Source organism: Oculina patagonica, chromosome 4 (assembly GCF_052425735.1).
Source record: "Oculina patagonica isolate OP01 chromosome 4, crgOcupat, whole genome shotgun sequence".
Taxonomy (NCBI): domain Eukaryota; kingdom Metazoa; phylum Cnidaria; class Anthozoa; order Scleractinia; family Oculinidae; genus Oculina; species Oculina patagonica.
Genome location: NC_135761.1, coordinates 21,107,960 through 21,129,169, shown reverse-complemented (window position 1 = coordinate 21,129,169; position 21,210 = coordinate 21,107,960). Strand labels below are relative to the sequence as shown.

The window sequence follows — 21,210 nt, the reverse complement described above, 5'->3', positions numbered from 1 at the left end:
CTTCGGTGTTCGAGTCAATTAACAATTTTTTGATGTCCCATACCTTTTCAAATATTCATTTTCGGATGCGCCACACACAATCCAAGTTTCGGCGCTTTTGCCTCTTCTTCAGGCCCGCGGTCTGAATACGCTATGTTCCAATCCTAAGCCGGATTAGCAGAGGCTGACTCTTCTTGAGTTGCGCTGTTTAATGCCAAAGCTGTTAAGTAACCCCAGCATTTTGCCAGATTTTCCAAACATGGCCGGGTACCCATTCATCCTTTTGAAGTTGGAGAGTCACTGGGCGCTTTCCATTCGACCAAAAATTCCGGAAATTTTGGAACAAGGACGAATGGTACAGAAATTTGCTCGGAAAGTTTCCAGAAAATCCGGAAAGTGTTGACTTTCCGAAATGCGAACCATTCAACCGAAAACCCCCAACCTTGCGAGGTTGTCCTCTTTTCCGGAAATTTTTGAAAAAGCTGCCATTTTACACTCAGCCTGAGTTCCTTCCGCAGAAAATTTAGCGATTTGTGCAGCTGAAAGCAGCTACATGTGTTAAGGAAGCATTCTTGAAACTCCAAATAAAAAATTTTGGTGAACTCTTTTTTTTTCGTTGTTGTTTTGCAGGCGGCAGCAAAGAAATGTACAAATATCTATAACGCGCGTGCAGACTACGCCATTGTTTTGCTCATTAAACTTTTTGGGTTGGCGACGTTTTCGTTGCTTGTAGTGTGCCATTTGAAAGGCTCCTGTATTTGTAGCTACGATGTCGTTCATGGCGTTTATTTTCAGAGCTCGGAATGCTTTTTATTTGCAAAAATATCGAGTTCTATGTGCAGGAAACCGGCATTAGTGCATTATTTTAATGCACCGTAGAAATTTTCATATAAGACGCACTACCTTACCATATGCAAATTTTGTTTTGACTTCCGTGCAGTCAACAGGAAAAGTTGGAAAATACTGTTCTATTTGCCACTGGAATTTTTCGGAAACTCAAACCAGAATTTTTGGTCGAATGGAAAGCGCCCTACTATGTCCAACAAGACAGCAGGCTCGTTATCGGACCTATTGACTAGAAAACACGATGTTATGTTACATTTTCCAGGTTCATACCCAACAAGGAGTCTGTGGACAGAGTGAGAAGAACTTTCACTGGATTGTATTCTCTTGACCCGGTATTAAGCATATCTTGTCTTTATACACCCAATTGCAATAACGCATTGGTGAGTGCTTTGAGAATTGTTACACGGCCGAGAATGATCACCGGGTGACACCAAAAGTCCAGCAGAGATTTTGCATTTGTGTAATCAGTTTTCCCTCTTTAATAGGTAACGTAGTTGAGCTACACATGAGTAATAAGAAATACATCTTTTCAGGGCCCAGTGGGAGACCGCAACGTTACGCTTTGTCTTAAGAAGGTAGAAAAGTTTGTTCTGAAGCCCCAGAGAGAAGGCGGAGGTATGTCAACAACAGCCAAACGTGCAAACCACTTGGATGTAATTATGAGTAGTTCGTGAAAACAGCTAACTTATGTTTTGACGAGTCCGTGTGTTTAGCATTGCATTGCTTATTGGGGTAAATTGAAATTCATTGGCAATTATCTGTTGCGAGGGGAATTCGAATATGAATTTGATTACGAATTCCAACTGGTGGAAGGCTGTCCAGCTGTTTTGGTGAAGCCGAGGATTTTTAACAGGGCCGTTACTAGCAGGAGGCAAGACGAAGCACTTGCCTCGTCTAAATTTTTACCCAAAATTAAAAACAAAATATGTTTTGAAGGGAAAATAATCCCCAGTTGAACAAGATTGATTTTTTTCAAGAAATATCTCGTGAAAAAATGTCTCTAAAAGGGATTCATAGCTTCTAGATTTTAAAATTTTCTGGAGGACATGCCCCCGCCCCCCCCCCCCCCCCCGCTCCAGAACCCACAAGCAAGATCTTGCCTCGTCAGGTCTGACTACAGTATGGAGCATTTGAGTCCAAAATTAAGTAATCGTAACTTTTAGAAATTATAAAGGAAAGTCTGTTGCAATCTAAGTAAGGAAAAAGTAAGTAAGTAAGTAAAATCTTTATTAATGTGTCAGTGGATCAGAAGATCCAGAAAGCTGATAAGTACTAGCTATAGCTAGTAGCTGGCGATTAACTCCAGGAATGTTAACGTTAAGGCAGTAGCAGTATTACTACTCCCCCTGGATGGGATGCTTGTCCATCGCAAGTTACTCCACAAGCATTTTGTCAGGTGCCACAACAATTCGGCGAAACCAATTTTTATTCCAAGGTGGAGAAAGGCACTGTGGAGGTCTTTCTATGTCAGTCTTGCCTAAGAACACAACATGCCAATACATTCATTGCATTGTTTTAACCCTATTCAGACCGGGCTTTTTTGGATCTTTTAAATTTCAGATCGGATCTTTCCGTAACTTACAGAATATTTAAGCAATCACAATGAAACTTTAAGGATATACAGTATGTCCAAAAATCTATCTTTTGATATATGTCGCGTGGGATTATGACGTCACATCAAGTGACAATTACATCATGATGTCAAAACAGCCTCAATTTGGGATCCGCCATCTTGGATTACAATTGTTTTCCAAAACGTCAGAAAACCACCCAAAATTACTGAAAAGTACCGTATTTTCTCGATTAAACGCCGGGCCCCGAATAAACGCCGGGTCTCCGAGCTAGAGTGGTAAGTAAGCCTTCCAGGCATTTATTTGAGGTGTAATATGCTTTAGGTATGATGGCAAATTACATTCATGTCACAAATAATGATTTAAAACCCTTCTTTAATAAACATTTTGCTCCAATACAGTGCACCATTCAAATAAACGCCGGGTCCATGGAACCAAGTTTGAAATAAACGCCGGGGGCGTTTAATTGAGAAAATACGGTACTCAAAATTAATAAAACGGTGCAAAAAACAACCCTAAAAAGGTGAAAATAACTGCATTAAAGATATTTTTTATTAATAGGATCACAAAAATTACAAATTTGGGAAAAAATGGTCTGTCAAAATGACGTTGCCGTGGTAACGTCAAGTTCCTGACACAACGACCTATCCTACCAGATTATTCCCAGATAAATTTTAGATAAACTTGCAAAGATTGGCAGCGATTGTTGAATCTTGAAAAAGTTATTAGCGTTCAAAGTCAGCGCGGGCACTTTCCGCCTCCCCCGGGTCTGGATAGGGTTAAGGGAAAACGATCAGAAGTCTCGCACTCTTGAATGAAGACTTCTAATTTTGTGATCTGTGTATCTGATCACTTTTTGTTTTCTGTATTAGGCAATCTAATCTATGGGGAAGATATCCGTCGAACTTTACTAAGCAATCCTGAAAACCGTGCACAGTACATTCTAATGGACCGCATTCAGCCTGCTTCCATCAACAAAAATATTATTGTTCGTCAGGAGTCCATGAGGCCCGTGGAAAGCATTTCGGAGCTGGGAGTTTTTGGAATTTTTATCAGGTAACCAAGCGGTACAGTGTTAGATTGATATTAGAGATGACATAAAAACCGATGTTTGATTTCCTTTTATGGAATTACTCAGGGTAAGAATGCAATTCCTTTTTTAATCGCGCGAAAAAATTCTCGCGTGCTACTAGCCGCGACGCCTTTCTTCATCTACTCACTAGAAGATGGTTTTTCCAGCGGCTATATTCTAAACTCTAGTAAAGAAAGGCTTTTTCTACGAGAAAGGTAGCTTCAGGGTATCCTTCTTAACTACCAATTTGTTGCTAAAAAAAGATTTTCTGACCGTCATCTAGCTTTTGGAAACCAAACGTCCTACAGATAAGAATTGTGCGCAACTATGTCCTTCAAGAGTTTAAATGAAGGCTATATTTGACAAGTCACGTGACCGGAATAGAAAAAATCCTAAAACTAAAGGGCATAGATCTGAAAATTAAAACCCGGGCAAACAGATAAAGAACGCCCACGTGCTTAATGCTTCGTATGGTTTTTATGAAATCAGGTTCTCATTATTATTAAAGTTATATAGTCCGGCGGCTTAGCTCAAAATTTTAGTTGAATTGTGCACTTTTTGATACAAGCATGAAACTTGGCACAATGAAAGTGGTCACCAACAGAATTTTTTTCAGATATAGTGCCAAGCCCGAAAAACACCGGTTTACATGGAAACCTTAATTTATTAACCCTATTCAGACCGGGCTTTTTTGGATCTTTTCAGACCTCAGTAACTTCCAGAATATTTAAGCAATCACAATGAAACTTACGAAATATATAGTATGTCCAAACACCTATCTTTTGGTATAGGTCACGTGGGAAGATGACCTCACATCACGTGACAATTACATCATAATGTCAAAACAGCCGCCATCTTGGATCCGCCATCTTGGATTTCGAATTTTTTCCAAAACGTCATAAAATCGCCCAAAATTACTGCAAAGTACTCAAAATCAATAAAACTGTACTTAAAAACCGTAAAAGGATGAAAATAATTGCATTAAAATTATTTTTCATTAATAGAAACACGAAAATTACAAAATTGGGAAGACATGCCTGTCAAAATGCCGTTGCCATGGTGACGTCAAGTTCCTGACACAACAACTTACCCTACCAAATTATTCCCAGATAAATTTTAGATAAATTCGCAAAGTTTGGTAGCGTTTGGTTGAATCTTGAAAAAGTTATAAGCGTTCAAAGTCAGCGCGGGCACTTTCCGCCTCTCCCGGTCTGGATAGGGTTAAAATCAATGAAATTTCGTGAAATATTTGTTTGTCCTGGTTTATAGACAAATACTATTATGCCAGGTAGTGATACCAAGTCGCACGTACAAAATTTAGAATGAAATGCTGTAATTTAGACTGTTCACAGCCCTATATTTTCCTATTTTTCTTCTGTTAGCGAAACGGTTCACCGATCGCGAGAGACCTGGACGCTAGCACAAAACGAAAGACGCGAGGGAGCAGAGGGCGGGGAACGAAAAATCTTTTCCCATGCAATAATTTCCTATTAAATTATTGGTATCAAACAGATAGTAAAAAATAACAATTGTAAGCCTAATTAAAAGCATTCATATCTGTATTTATGAAAAAAAATCAACAATAAAAGGTTTATAAAAGTACAAGAAGAAATACTTCGTGGGGAAGGGGCAGGGGGGCCTCTCGGCTGAAAATTTCATTGCTGTTTACCAACTGAAAATAAGAAATTGGCGTTGGCACTATATCAAGAATTGATTAGTATGCGAATGCTTGTAATCCTTCAAAGTTTGGTGCTTGTATCAAAAATCGCACAATTCAGGAGCTAAGCCGCCGGACTAATAGCGTAATAAACACCAGTATTTTCATACTTTCTTCAGTAGCGTTCAATTCTTACATGTAAACAGTAATTCCACACGTAGGAGATTAAAGAAGGCTATTTTATCTCTAATCCTTTTAAAAAAATCGGAACTCTACCTCCCCCCCAAGTTTAAGGGATTTAAAATTCTAATGCGCAGTTTGGGACTGGCACTATTTGCACGGTCGCGCAATATCAATTTTTTTAAGGGAAGTGTTCTCCCCACCAAAAATTCACCGTTTAGCATTACCAAACGCTCCAAAATGGCTTGCCACCAAAAACTATTTTTAGCAATTCCTTAGCCACTGCTCTAGATCTGTAGATAAGAAGGACCCCCCTTAACATACGTCTTTACGTTATAGTCGCGGAGATGAAATACTGGTCAACAAAGAGGGAGGTTACCTAGTCAGAAGCAGACCATGGAACATGTTGGAAGTTATTAGTTTGCATGGAGAGGGAGCTTATGGCAGTCCGTACTTGGTATAACAATTCTCAAACACATCGTTTTCCTTCGTTCGTTTATTTAAAGCTAGATTCTTCTACGGTCAGAAACCAAACTTTCCACTGGGTCAGTTGAATGTCTGAGAAATTGTGGTAAGCATGTAGTCCTCCTCGTTTGACGACAGTTCGGCAAAAAAATGAAACCACTCGCCACCGGTTCTTTCTTACCACATTTCTCTCGCGTTCGATCGAATACCCGTCGAACTTTATGGCAGTTTAACATTTATTGTCTTGATTTGTTCAGTAAAACAGGGCGTTTTCAACCAGAAAGGGCGTGCATCGTATCTTTACTGTCTTTACTATTACTACGGCTTTATAAGGTTGTGTTTATTCAAATCTCCCGTTCTTGCTGCCATCAAAAACCTCTTTAAATGCTAGGAGTCGTTTAAAAATAAAATGGGTAAAGAATTGTTCAACTTTTACCGCTTCGTTAGTTATGGCCATAAGGTCGACGTGCTCATTGCTGACATTAGACTACAATTTTTCCCAAATCTTCGGGGGTGCATGCAATGATCGTGCCTGAAAGTCATCCGGATTTCGAAATCGAAGGTTACACAAAACCCCAAGAGCTAGATTCTTCGCCACCATGGACGGGGAAGCCAAGGGTCCAACGAAAGGCTGGGTTTACCTTAAAAATTTCACACCAAGACGGCTCTACTGTCCCGCGGACGGTAACTGCATCGCCCAACTTTCCCCGAAAAGCAAAGGATGCAACCTAAGGGGAAAAGTAAAAAGCGGGCAGAGGTAAGAAACAGGGAAAACAAAAGGGAACCCAACCCTTCGTTGACCCAGGCTCCGAACCAGGTCCAGCATTGATCATGAGGCACAGAGAAGGACCCCCCCTGAGGTCAACAAAGGCAGAGTATGAGAACCCAACGAAGGTGCCTCGAATTTTAATTCTTTACCTTTGAAATTTAGAAACATTAATTCTAGACTTTTATTTAGGAAAGCGTTGGACGATTTTTACTTGTAATATTTTATTGTAGTTTTTTAAGTTTTTTAACTTAGTGCATGATCCCCTTTTTAAACAATTTTCATTATATATTATATATTTAGTAATTTTATTTAATACTTTTTTAAATTTTTAATTTTTAATTAGCAGGGCCCCATTGTTAACAGTACGCATCAGGGGGGGAAGGTGTCTCTAAGGAAAATATTGGTTCAATTATCACTGCCAGTATGACGTCACGCTTCGCATGAGTGATATTAAAGATTGCGGGCAAGCGTCAATCGAGAAACGAGTCAAGAATGTGGCATTTTACTCCGTTACCTTCCTTCATTTACTCAAGTAAATAATGCTGAGATGTTAGCGAATGCAACTTTCATTGGGTATTATAGAAAACAACACAGAATAACTTTACTCAAGTCTTTTTTAATAGGTAATTTTTTACTACTTGTCTTGCGGCAACGAATTTGAACTCGTGTCTTTTTCGCACAACACATTTTTCCTCGTTCAAACCACAATGAAAGCGCTTGCTCAATTCAAGCTGGCCAAAGTTAAGGCTTGCCGGGCGGGGTTAACACTTGGATGGGTGCCCGACTCGTGTTGTAAGCTTTTCTTTTCATTTATTTTTTTTTCAGGAGGTATGCAATTAATGAAATTTAAGAGTCCTTACGGCAAGGAAAGCCACAAAATACAACAGGACTGCACAGATACCAACAGAAGTACATTATAATAAGCCAATGAATGCGAATAAAAATATATGGAAAAAGAAGTCTACATGAGATCGCGAAGCAGCGATCGGCGTTGTTGACATGTTCTGGATAAAAATTATACCTTTGCACTCGAACAGAAAGACATGAAGTTTGGCTAACTCAAGCGACACGGAAGGCCCCGGAGATAAAACATTAATATTCAAGGAGTAAAACCTCTTATTATGAAGCGGATTTGAGAAAAATGTTTGGGTGAAAAGGTGGATGTTTTTGATGGACTTCGCTTGACCCGAAAGCAAAATGGCGGTCCGGCCTATTGTCCCGTTCAAGAGTTAAAAATAATAGCCAAATTACAGAATAACGGGCGCTAAAAAACAGAAACAGATCATACACACAGAAAGTTAAGGCATCAAACCTAACTACTGGGAAAAAATTAGCGAACAATAGCGATATAAGCACTAATGATAAGCCTTTCTGGACCTCTGCTGTGGCGTACTCCTGATTTAATCCCGCTCACATGACCAAACCGAGGGATCGCTCGCGCGTTGCCATGTGACGTCATACTGGCAGTGATGAGTCGGTCACGAATAAACAACTGGAAACAATAGAGTCACCTGTCACCTTCCCCCCCCCACCCCCCTGGTTAGGCCTAGACAGATTGTGCTCGTAAAATCATGAAAAGTTGCTCTTTTTAAAGCCAAAAAGTTGCCAAAGTGTTGCCCAAAAACCCAAAAAGTTGCTACTTTAATATATCAATATTTCATACAAATATTATTAAATATCATCAATCATTGTTCTTTTTGGATAATTGGAACTTAAGAAAGTTCAATATATTAATCTGAAGTGTATATCTTGGGCACATGTATATTATAAAAGGTTTGCACAGTTGCAGAACAAAACTAAATATATTAAATGCTCTTGCATCTTATTGAGCAATGTCAACGTCGACGCTGAGCAACCAGGCCAAGAAAGCCTGGGTGACCAGGCAGTGGTAGTGAACCGAAAATAACTGGGGACGAGGTGGGCTTATGATGTCCTCTCAACACCTCCTCAACACCCGTTCCCTGCTAGTATGCAAAGTATTAATGTTTTTACAGAAATAGATGTTTCCTTTTCAAAATTTCAACCACATGTTAATTTTTGTGATTCTTATTAGGCATGTCAATACAAAGTTGCTCAGAAAGCCAAAAGTTCCTCAAGGTTGCTAAAATTGGAAAAAGTTGCTCCAAACGCCAAAAGTTGCTCAAAAGTTGCCGAGCACAATCTGTCTGGGCCTACCCCTGGTACGCATGTGTACTGAAAGGTTATCCTGGATAAACATTCGCTTATTACCCCCCACCCACAGGAACTAAAACGTATGAGGAACAAGGCCCAAACAACTACAAAACATGGCGTACAACGAGCCAGGAGACGACACAAATTAAGACAACTGATGACATGATAATCAAAGGAACTTTATTGAAGCAATATCGAAGGCGACTGCTGACAACACAACTGAAGTACGCCGAAATACAAATGCCAGGGTGAAAATGATAGAAAAATAAACTCTCAACAGCGCAAGAACTCAACACAACAACGATCGCTTACTCAAAAGCTAGGCTAATTTTTACCGCCTCTTAATCCCCCGCGCGGGGAGCGCGATAAGTGAACTGTCCGGTCCGGACCAGACCAAAACAAGAACATTCTCATTCCATTCCATTTCTGACCTTTTATCACTTTTCCACTTTTCACCAATTTTTACCTGTCATCAATTTTACCCTTCTTCACTTTCCTCGCTTTTATGTTCGAAAGGCCGCAAAGGATCATACCTGGCGCCAGAACCCAGACCCTCGGGATTATATATGCAGTGAGTATGGGTAGATCTATTCATTGCTTTCCCAATCCCAAATACGGTCTTTCGTGATAAAAACTTAGTGGCAAGCTTTGATGAGAAAAAGGAAACTACGGGTTTTTGCGTTATTTTTGTGTCGATGACTATAGTTTTCTTCTCAGTACTTGCCTGCTGAGTGATACGATGTTCTGTATTGCAAGTTGTAGCGGATATTTAAGAAAATAAATGGCTGATTAGTTGGCATAACTTGACCCAGCGGTAAATAGTTTAAGCGTTGCATCGCACTTCAGTTATGATAACGAACTTGAACCACCCAAAATTGAAGTGAGCGGGAACAGGTAACTTATTTCGCATACAAAGAGTTCTCAGATCCCGGGGGGTACTCCCTATAATGGCCTATACGGGGAGGCTCCGCCCGAAAGGGGTACTTTTTTCAGGCTTCAGGTATATAAAAGGGTAGGGATTTCACAAGTTTAGGTATACGAAAGGGTGTGGAAATCTGCCATTTAGGTTTTTGACAGGGCCTTCAATTAAAATATTTCGAACAGATGCAATTTATGGCTGTATTATTTCAATTTATTAAGCGCTACTTGAAAATGACAAGAAAACGTCATGTTTTAAGTCTATACCATGCCTTTCAGGTATATAAAAGGGGTACATTTTTTCATTAAAAGGTATACGAAAGGGGTACATTTCCTGGCAAATGGTATATAAAAGGGTAAGGGGTAAGAGCTCGGGGCGGAGCCTCCCCGTACAAAACTTTTTTAAGTACCCCCCCCCCCCCCCCGGGTCTCAGAGTACTAAAATGTGGGATTTGTTTCCATTATATTTGTTTATAGCCTGAGCTTCAGACATCCCTCTCTGGTCGCCTGCTTCCGGGAAGGAAAAAGGCGACTAGAGAGGGACGTCTGTAATTCAGGGTAAGTTTTTTTTATAGATAAGCCTGTAAACAAAGACAAGTTTACTGGGAATGTCCAAACATTATCTGTACCACGTTGAAACAAATCCTTTACCGTTCTAAGGTAAAGGTCAAAATTTGTGAAAACACCATACAAGATTTGACATATTAACATTGGCAGCTTTTCAAGCGTAACAACAACAACCTTGGATGATTTCCACAATTATATATCCTGATATAAGTACCCTTTTTTCTACCTTGTTTGGTCCTCATTTCAAGCGAATAGGTGCTCTTTAGGCAATGAGGAATGTTATTTACCAGGGGGAATAAATAAAAGATCCCTGGTGGTAAGAGTCAGCCGAAGAGTTCCTCACTAAAAATTCAAGCGTCAAGAAGTCCTTCTTTCTTGAAGTAGTATAGGTATGTTTTCTTTTTTCCATTGTTTTATAGCCTCAAATTTACATCAAAAGAGCGGTTTATGGTAAAAGTTTATTTTAGTCAAAAACAAAAGTGAGTCTAGCTTCGTTTAACCGTTTGTCTTAATAGTCTTAACAAGTCATTAAGTCCGTTCTGCAGTGTTCTGTTTTCTTTAATAGTATTCTTATCCCGTTATGTTCCAAAGAACGTTTCTAAGAACATTAACTGTCAGAACTGTACTGCAAGCTCAAAGCCAAAGAAAGAAGTATAGCAAGTTGTCGTCACATACAAAGCCATTGGTACTAACAGTAGAACCCCGGTAACTTGAACGAGTTAACTGGGTTTCGAGTTATCGGGATCGATTGAATAGTCAATTTGCCATGTTAATACTTGATAGTTAACAGATTTTTTAGCATTTCAGTATACAGTACAGTGCAATTAAACTTATTTCGTCAAAAACTGTAACGTGATTATACGTTCTTGTGATAATACAGTACTGTGGATGTACGTATGACTCATATTAAGATCACCATCTTTTCAGGCTCAAAAAGCTCGTGGTTCGTGCTTTCGTTCCAGGCTCGGGTTCTTTTGGATTTCTGACCAAATAAAGTTTCCCGGATCCTATTGATTATGAATTCTGCAAGTTCAACACCATCTCCTTTCTCCGCGCACGAACTGACAAAGTGATCATTCATGATAGCAATAAACATGTTGCCCAATATTATTGTCGTACTGGAAACAAAAGTGAAAAAGAACAGACGTCCTATAATGGGGTTTGTGTCATTGAGTTCGTGTATTGGAAAATTGCTTCCCAGAAGCATGAGAAACTGTGAGAAAAAACATCAAGTTGCTGTAGTGTTAGGTTTAGTTTTTAAATCCGATTACACGACAAGAAGAGCTGATAGGATATTGTTAAATGGGTATTCGTGGCCAGTTGCAAGAACCAACAGAATTCAAGTTATCGGGGTAAATTTTGATCAAGGGAAACGAAATTTAGTTCGAGTTAGCGGGGAATTCGAGTTATCCGAGTTCGAGTTAACCGAGTAAAAATGAATAAAAAGTGGTGTCAAATCCAAAGGAAATGGGATTTAGCTCGAGATTGCGGAGGTGTTTGAGTTATCCGAGTTCGAGGTACCGGGATTCTACTGTATTTGGGTCGCCACGCATTGCGTGGCGTGACGATAACTCGAAATGTTATTACACTGAAATCTCATTAATTCCTTAATTCTACCACAAACGGGCCGCCAAATACCTAGCATATTCGCATTAACCAGGAGTAACCGTATTGAAAGAAATTGACTGACTGATTTTCCTCGGCCAAAAAGTGGAGTCCAGATTGAGGCGGGGTTCTGCGATGAAAACTGACAATTTTCACTCTTGACAGAGTCCACTAATAGAGAAAAGCTGGCGGCTGAACAAAAAGCAACTTTCTCTCGGTTTATGCATGTCACAATGTGCCAGTTTTGTGATTAGTCTGTTTTCCTTGTTTATTCTCGGCAGGATTTGTGGACAATGAAGACTCAATTGTTGATTGTGTTGACGTTATTCACCACTGGTATTTTATTTACTGTGGTAAACTCGACTCAGAAGGTCAGGTGAAACCCCTTTGGTATTTGTGACAAACTATTCCACTTCCGTTTAAAATTTTTTTTTTTCTTTTTCTTGCCATATTCGTTCAGGATTGTACAGTGCATGTAGTACAAGGACCCCCAGGCATTCCCGGTAGTCCTGGGTTACCAGGCCCATACGGTCGCGATGGAGCGAAGGGCGAAAAAGGAGAGACTGGGCTAAAAGGTTCAAACAGGAGGTACCCAGGCCTCTTCCAACTGGAAGCAGTGTGTTTGGAGAAGTTCAGATTCTCAAGACTTTGGATTAATAAAGGCAGGGAAGACAAACAGAACAGCTTGTCCTATCCTAATCCCTAATATTTCGTGAAGCGCCTAAGGCGCAAGCCGCTAGGGGGGGGGGGGGGGTAAGATTTCGAAATATAGAATCCTAGAAATGCCATTTTTAGACAAAATCAGGAAAACAAACACTGCTTTTATGTCTATTTACTTACTACTAATGCAAAATCTGTTACGGTTCGCCTGTTACTAGCTACGGCCCTGATAATTTTCGTCCCCAGAGTCCACGATCCTTCTGGTCTGCGCCAGGGATCGAGAGCAGAAGGATCATGGACTCTGATCGAGAATGCGGCCCTGATTTGTAACAATTCTATCTGAGATAGTAACTATACATTACAAACTAAATTTTTCGGCTAATTAGACCCAATTTTTTCTTTAGGATTGTCTTTTTAAAAAGATGCACGACAACACGGCTCTGCGCGTGTTCTTCTCTGGAGCTCTTCACATTTTAGGATGCTCTCGGTGTTGCAAGCGTTGGTTCTTTACCTTCAATGGCGCTGAGTGCAGTGGCCCAATGCCTATTGACGGAATTTTTTATATGCAAGTTAGTGATGACCAGCCGCTAAGAGTCCGCCATATTGAAGGCTACTGTGAGAACATCTATAAGGGAGAGTGCGTGTTGGGTTCAACGTGGGGAACTGCGCAGGTTACGGCAATGCAGATGCGTATTCAGGCTGGAACTCAGTGCCCTGGATTGTGGTTGAAGAGGTACCCGCTCCGCAGCAGTAAATGATTTCACGAAAATCATTGAGAAAAACAGACAACAGACTTTTGCACGATGACAATGCCCTGCCGTTCGTCACTGTAATTGTTGTTTTCTCCAGTTTGGTCTTATTAAAATTTGAAAAAGAAAATCTGGGTTTTGTACCTCTCTGGGGGCTGGGGTGAATGACAGTTTATTAAAGCGCGCTCACATAGTAGCTCAAACAGCAAGACATAACTGAGTCCGCAGTTTGTGTTAAGGATGTTGCTAAGCAACATGACGTCATAACGGCGACGTGACAGCGTTCGTTGTACTCGCGTGTTGTTTTTGACAGGGGATCAGTGAAGGGCTAAAGCTTATATTTGTCAGTAAAAGGTGTAGATTTGGGCTTGGGCACTTTTAGCATTAAACATGCAGTTAAATGGTACAAGCATGTGAAGCATCGCCGTGCAAAATGACATTGAACGTGTGGCCTCAACATGTCGGGCTCTCTTTTCAGAACGGTTCAAAACGAAGTTCGACAGTAACTAAACTGAAATTTAATGTGTTAGTTTATAGAGTCTGAGACTAAAAAAAGACACCAAGAACCGGTGGTATACAAAATTTGAGTTTCCGATTTTAAAATATTAAAAATATTAAAACTCTTAAATGCGAGATTTTAGATTTCGAGTTTTGTTCACCGTTCTCGTGGACTGTGTGCCAGTGGAGGGGCGGGGGGGGGGGGAATAATAGGGGAGGGAGAAGGGGAGCTTTTTGTTCTCTGCCGGCAGGGCTGAAATAATCTTCTCTTCTGTCTATTCATTTCACATTCCACCAGGCGGGTGGGTATAAGGTAAGATCATAAATGGAGCGATAGAGACTGCCAGAGGCGACTTTATCACAGTAACCTGATGTCTGTTCCCATTCTCAACATCGACGGAAGGTGCTACATATATATGCAAGCAGAATTGATTCATTAATCTTACTCTTTTGAGTAGATGTTAGACAGAACACGACGGGTGGCTTCAAGGACTTCGCCCGAGACGAGGATCACGTCGAAATCAGGAGCAAAAATCTGCGCGGCTAGACTGCGAGGCATATAACAAAGTTCCCTCGCGCACTTTACGAACCTCGGCAAAACACGTTATCCTGAATGCCTGACTAACCCACAAGCAAACAACGATAAGGCCGCCTCGGCAAATACTTCCGCTTGGTAAGTTTAATACTAAACTTGCCAAATTTAAATCTAGAACAAGTATCTAAAATCCAATGAAGTTCTTGGTCAGTGAGATCTTTTCCGCCTAAAGAAGGAATTTTAGCAATTAGCTAGCAAGTTCGTCTTTAAAAGGGTTAAAAAATATTCACTGGCGGATAACGCCATTTGCACATTTTCGTGTTCAGTGGTGAATTTTTAATTAGTTAAGCGCCAAAAGTCAAATGTTGTGTGTACTGTCGTAAATTGTAATAACGTCGTGAATTGTAATACCTGTCGTAAATTGTAATAACAGTTGTCGTGAATTGTAATACCTGTCGTAAATTGTAATAACAGTTGTCGTAAATTGTAATAATGCACCTATCGCAAATTGTAATAACACATTGCCGTAATTTGTAATACTGCGAGCTGTCGTAAATTGTAATAACACATTGTCGTGTTTTGTAATAAGCAGTATTATCACACTCTATTCTTAACTTCAGATCTAGAGCAGTTTCTAATGGCAGCCTGGCAGGCCATTTTTGATCGTTTGGTAATGCTTTATGGTGAATTTGTTGCATGGAACGAGAAAAACTACATTGAAAACATAATATTTAGCGCTCGTAACTAGTGCCAGTCCATGAAGGACCCCCCTAAACTCTGGCGACGTACATCGAAGGGAATTAGTGAGAGGCTCCGGCAATTATTATTATTATTTTTTTTTTTTTTTTCAAAAAAATGTGCATTATTTTGATAAAAGAAAGAAAATACAAAACAAAATTCAAGTTCACAGCTTGTTTTTTTTTTCTAAATAAAAGGGTAGAAATGGTACCTCATTAGTACTTAATTGCATTGCCCAGCCCCTCACTCTCAGAAGTGTTGGCACGGAGTGGGAAAGGTTAACTTCGCTGTTTCTTAGTTTTTACCTTTTCAACATTTATTTTTCAGTTATCTGGCTTCAACCTTTCTCCGCCGATGATATTATTAAAAGGGTTATTCACCGGACAATTCTTTCAGCCAAAATAAAATAAAAAAGCCATCCAAACAAAATTATTTAATTGAACATCACTGTGAAAATAGGAGGAGTTCGGAATTACAATGGGTGGTCTGATACCACAACATCATTGCCGTGGAGCCTGGAAACAAAATCAATATGATGGCAATAAATATTGAGGAAGACAAGGTCGATGTGGTTGTAAAAATCAAACGAAAACACGGAGAAAAGAAAGAAGAACCGCCATTACTACTATTGAGTGTTAAGAAATGCCATTAATCTGTTGTGTTTGACTACGTCATTATCTTCCTCATAGCTCGTTTTACTTTTTTTAACGTGAAAATTTAAGTCGGTCAGACGACACCGAAGGGAGATAAAGGGTGGAATGGCTCAACACTTAAAAGACAAGCTAAATATCATGACAATATGTTTAGATGGTTTTTCCCTCACAAAAATGAAGACCAATGACTTGTTAAAAACTGACTAGAGGAATAACAAATGTAACTTCACGTTTCCTTACAACGTGCTTTGCTGCAAATTTGTCGCAATTCTGGTGAGTAGTTAGCTAATAATGTTGAATAACTATGACGATACAAAGCAGGAATAAATTTACACCACGAAATCTTTAACTGTTTTTCCCCAGCTAAAGAAAACGAAAACCAGATTTCTGTATGATTGCTAATTCTCATATTAAAGGATTATTACAAAACACGACAATGTGTTATTACAATTTACGACAGGCTGTCGTAAATTGTAATAACACATTGTCGTGTTTTGTAATACTCCGAGCTGTCGTCGACAGCTCGGAGTATTACAAAATACGGCAATGTGTTATTACAATTTGCGATAGGTGCGTTATTACAAATCACGACAATTGTTATTACAATTTACGACAGCTATTACAATTCACGACAACTGTTATTACAATTTACGACAGGTATTACAATTCACGACGTTTATTACAATTCACGACAGTACAGTTGTGTCTATAAATCTGAAGTCCAAACAAAAGCACACGGTTTGAGTTTACTTTCCTTTTATTCAAGATGATAGCCAAAAAGACAGACTTCACTTCAATTATTATGCCGATCATCGTAGATTTCAAAAATAGATTTTAGTTCGTTTAGACAAGCAAACAGGAACATCATTCTCATTGGATGGAGCCCAGTGAACTGTCAGAAAACTATATACCTTGCTTAAATTAAGTTTATTTTACTTTACTTTGTAATAAATACCTGCCAAGAAAAGGAGTCGACACATGGTCAAAAATGCACTGGGTAAAATCTAAAAACAAAGGCTAAGGACCTTTTGCCATTTTGTAAACATGTTTCGCGTTTGTGTTAAAAATGCTGTAACGATAACATGTACTTGTTATAGGCACTCGTTCATTTCCTCTTGGTTTGATAGTCACCATGGGACTCATCCTAGAATTTTGTTCTCTCTACAGTTGCTCTCTTCGAAAGCCGACAAACACAGACTATATTTATTATCTACTTGCGAATTGTCAAACGATTTCAGTACCCAAGAACTCAAATATTCAGCATTGAAAAAATCAGTAAAAAATTGGAAATTCAGTACGTGTGCACAAACCGAAACTTATATATAGCCTAAGATCAAAATCGGCAATGAAGAGGAAAAACAACAAGAATAGAAGAAAGTTTTGATCTGCTTGCAGAAATGTAACGTAGCATATCAAGGTTGGCATGCACTTATATATATACACAGCCATATTTTTATGCCAACACATCGTTACATATCACTTGGTTTGAAGTATCAGGAATGATTTTACCCGATTAGGGGTCAATTAATGATAATATTATTATAATAATTAGATGTACATAAAAGACAAAGCTCTGTTTTATGTATTTCGCTTAAATAAATAGCTGCAAGAATTTATGTTTTGCATTTTTGAATACAAAGAGACTGAATCGTTCGTGTCCACTTAAACAATCAACCTACAACATAGTCCGCGAAGGCGGGTTTTCAAACGACGTAAAAAAAACGGTTGTAAAGCGTGCGTGCTTTCACAGGCTATAAACACTTGTAGTGTTCTATAGGGCGTGAAATATGCGTATTCTGCAATTATTTTGGTTTGTTCAGCCGAAATTACACAGATATAATTATACCAAGGTGACCTCAGGACAAAACAAAACAAGGATAAAAGACCTTATCTTATTGGACAAATCCACCACTGAACAAACCGTTTGAGCCAATAACGTTGTGCGTTAGAATGAAAATAATAACTCACTTATTTTACAAACTTGTTCTGACGAGAAGCTCATTGAACAAACAGATGAACAAACAAAAAACATTTGGTGAACAAGGAAACGTTATTTTCATTTCATTTTGTAACGGTGAGTATTGAAGAAAAACGCTTTCAGTTGTATTACTATTTTTTGTCGTCTTGATGCTTTATCATATCTATTGACTAACAGTCGATTTTTTCTTTTCACCAACCATTTAGCTTTTTGTTTCCTCTCAGACAACCAAAGCGCCGAGTTCTTTCAAAGGTAACGTAACACGGAGCGTTTCGATATTTTCGATGAGAAGAAAAACTCGCCCATCCAACTCTGGATGCTACAACCGATGAATTTTTACAAAATGAGCAATAAAATGCTTTAGATGTCTTCTTCTGGTCGTTAGCTGAAGAGATCGTCGCCAAACTCTCAAAAACCTCACTTGAACATGCAAACTAGCATTCTCTTTCACTTCGAGGAAAGTACTTTAACTTGAAAAAATAATTTCGCTTGGGGCGTTAGAAGAAATTAGAATATTTCGAGATCTTTTGGTGTTTTAGCTTTCTTTAGCCCACTTTATTTTGAGGCTTGGTTGGTCCTTAAGTCGCATTTTTGTGCGTTGGAAATTGAATGTCTCTGCCCGATTAAAATGTCGAGGAAATCGTACATCCTGTAGATTTTAAACCAAAAATTTCAATGGTAGGATTATTCGATTTTTAGAGTACGTGTAGGTTTAATGCATGCATCTCAGACCCAATTCATCTCATCGTGCTCGTTTCTTTGTAAGACTTTGTCTTACTTTATCAGCTGATCATGAAAAACATCTTTTGAAAAGTGATGACGTGGTACAAGGACCAAGTAACAATACTCCCAGAACACAAAGCACCGAAAACCTTATGAGCACCCACTTTTTCGCTCTGGCTAGAATCAATCAGAGAGACAGAAAGAAACGATAATTATAACTAGATACAAGAAAGAAAGCAAAAAACAAACTTGCGACTTTTTTCCCGGTTTGTGCATGGCAAGCAAAGTACGCCAGTTTTGTGATTAGTCTGTTTTCTGTGTTTATTCTCGGCAGGATTTGTGGACAATGAAGACTCAATTGTTGATTGTGCTGACGATATTCACCACTGATATTTTATCTGTTGTGGCCAACTCGACTCAGAAGGTTTGATGAAAACCTCATTTTAGTAAATTTGTGTGAAATGATTCCCTTTCAGTGAGTTTTGATCCTCTTTTCTTAATTCTTTCTTGCCTTCTCGTTTCCAGGCCTGCCCAGCGGTAAACGGTCATCCTGGCATTCCCGGAAGTCCTGGGTTACCAGGCCCTTACGGTCGTGATGGAGCGAAGGGCGACAAAGGAGAAAAAGGAGAGACTGGGCTGAAAGGTCAAAAGGGAGGTACCCAGGCCTCTTCCAACTGGAAGCAGTGTGTTTGGAGAAGCGGGGATGGACGAGACAACGGATTATTAAAGGTAAAGAAGTTAGACAGAACAGCGCGAAGATTTTAAAAACACTTCTACGTGAACGATGTCAAAGGTACCAGCAGAAGAAAAACCGAATTCGTTACCGGCCAGATTGTAAATAAATAAATAAATAAATAAATAAAATTTGTAAAAATTCTAACTCATATTTTAGTAGGTGCTTGTTGCTGACGAGCTTTAAAAAGAGTCAGCTAGATTTTCTTGGATAGTGAAAAAATACACTGACACCTTTAAAAAATCCAGGCTAACTATTCCCGATTCTTTTTCTTTAGGATTGTGTTTTTAAAAAGATGCACGACAACACGGCTCTGCGTGTGTTCTACTCTGGAGCTCTTCGCGTATACGGGTGCACGGCTTGTTGCAAGCGTTGGTTCTTTACCTTTAATGGCGCTGAGTGTAGTGGCCCAATGCCTATTGACGGAGTTGTGTACCTGTATAAAGTAAGTAAGGAGGAGCCGATGCGAGTCCGCCATATTGAAGGCTACTGTGACAACATCCCAAAGGGACAAGTGCGTGTTGGGTTCAACGTGGGAAACTGCAAAAGTTTAGGTAATGCAGACGCTTACTCTGGCTGGAACTCAGTGTCCCGGATTGTGGTTGAAGAAGTACCCGCTCCCCAGCAGTAAATGATTTGACACAAATCATTGAGAAGACCAGACAATTAAACGATGAAAATGCCCTGCCTTTTGTTACTGTAATTGTTGTTTTTCTTCAGTCTGGTCTAATTAAAATTTGAAAACGTATATTTTTGTTGCTGTACTTCTTTGGCGACTGAGGTAAATAACAATTGATAAAAACACGTTCATGTAATAACTGAGGGTGGTAAAGGGGGCCTAAATCGCGTTTCATGAAAAATATAATAGCCATTTCACGAGTCACGAGGAAAAAAGACCTTTCACAGATCACGAAAACCCTTTACCACCCTCAATCACGTTTCACGCAAAAAACATAGCCATTTTATGATTCACGAGGGAAAAAGCCTTTTACGGATCGCGAAAAAAAAAACTCTTCAACCCTCATAGCTCAATGGATCATAACACTTTCTCCGAGATATAATTAAGCCCGGAGTTTTCATTAAAGATGTTACTAAGCAATACGACGTAACCTTACGGGTCCTAATGACGTCATTGCGTTTTTTATATTCCTGAAAGGTGATAGGTTAGATTTGACAGTAATTTGTGAAGGTTATTCTGGCGGCATTTCACATTTCTATTAGATTCAAGCATGAAAAAACGAATGATTTAAATCGTCTCACCCATGTCTGAAGGAAGAAAATTCCAAATAGTGGAGCACCTATGAACTTTAAAATTTTTGTGAAGGAATTGATTCAACGTGGTACAGATAATGTTTGGACATTCCCAGTAAACTTTCCATCCCGACGGGATCATCACCTTGTAGTGGTGGGGTGGCTTGAGTCCTCTATGACCCCTAGAGCTATGCCGGCGGGAGTTCTAAACTCCTGGTAGGGCCACCCATGCCGGACAGGTCGATTGGTAGAGGCCAGACAAAGAGTGATCCCCTGGCCCTCCTGGTTGGGGGTTGGGCGTAGGGCTAGCAACCCTACCCCGTAAAAAAAGTCATATGCTACAGAAACGGAAACCAGTTTAGCAGATGTGGATCGAAGTGGGGCAGGACGCCCCTCGTGAACAAGAATGAAGCCTTTGGGTCAAACCCAACTGGGCACCCAAAAGCCGATCAACCTGCTCCAACTGAAGTCCAAAACAAGGATTGGCTGTTGGAATGTGAGGACTCTTTTCCAGGCAAGCAAACTAGCCCAGCTGGCCAGCGAACTAAGGAGATACGGAATAGCTGTGCTTGGTGTAGCAGAGGGGAGGTGGAATACCTTTGGAGAAATTACCACAACAACAGGAGAAACATTTCTATGCTCTGGCAAGGAAAATGAGGAGGATGTGCATGAAAATGGAGTAGGCCTTCTAATTGCAAAGGAGGCAGCAAGAAGTGGTGGTGGATATCCACCACATTGAGGTAAATAATTTTTAATTATTTATTTTTTTAAAACTACAAATTTACACTCTCAACAGAATGTACTGAAAATGAGGGCTCGACTTTTGTTATTGCTGACATTTGCTGCTTTTCACACTGTGACGTTCTCTCTATCTAACTGGAAACAGTGTGT

General features: G+C 39.6%; 1 protein-coding gene across 2 annotated transcripts in view; it reads left to right on the top strand.

The window, feature by feature from the left end:
* LOC144651686 (glutathione synthetase-like) overlaps window positions 1-19,816 on the top strand; it is a 46,752-nt gene extending 26,936 nt beyond the window's left edge. Inside the window, exons 10-16 of one of the 2 annotated variants that reach the window (XM_078511633.1) lie at window positions 1,088-1,157; window positions 1,359-1,440; window positions 3,269-3,452; window positions 5,645-5,762; window positions 12,083-12,172; window positions 18,861-19,064; window positions 19,346-19,816. In XM_078511633.1, coding sequence (XP_078367759.1) covers window positions 1,088-1,157; window positions 1,359-1,440; window positions 3,269-3,452; window positions 5,645-5,762; window positions 12,083-12,172; window positions 18,861-19,064; window positions 19,346-19,699 — 1,102 coding nt within the window. In that variant the 3' untranslated portion in view covers window positions 19,700-19,816. Of the gene's footprint in view, window positions 1-1,087; window positions 1,158-1,358; window positions 1,441-3,268; window positions 3,453-5,644; window positions 5,763-12,082; window positions 12,173-12,865; window positions 13,762-18,860; window positions 19,065-19,345 lie in introns of those variants that run through there. The other variant, XM_078511634.1, reaches the window with a different exon arrangement.
* The last annotated feature ends 1,394 nt before the right edge of the window (window positions 19,817-21,210 follow it).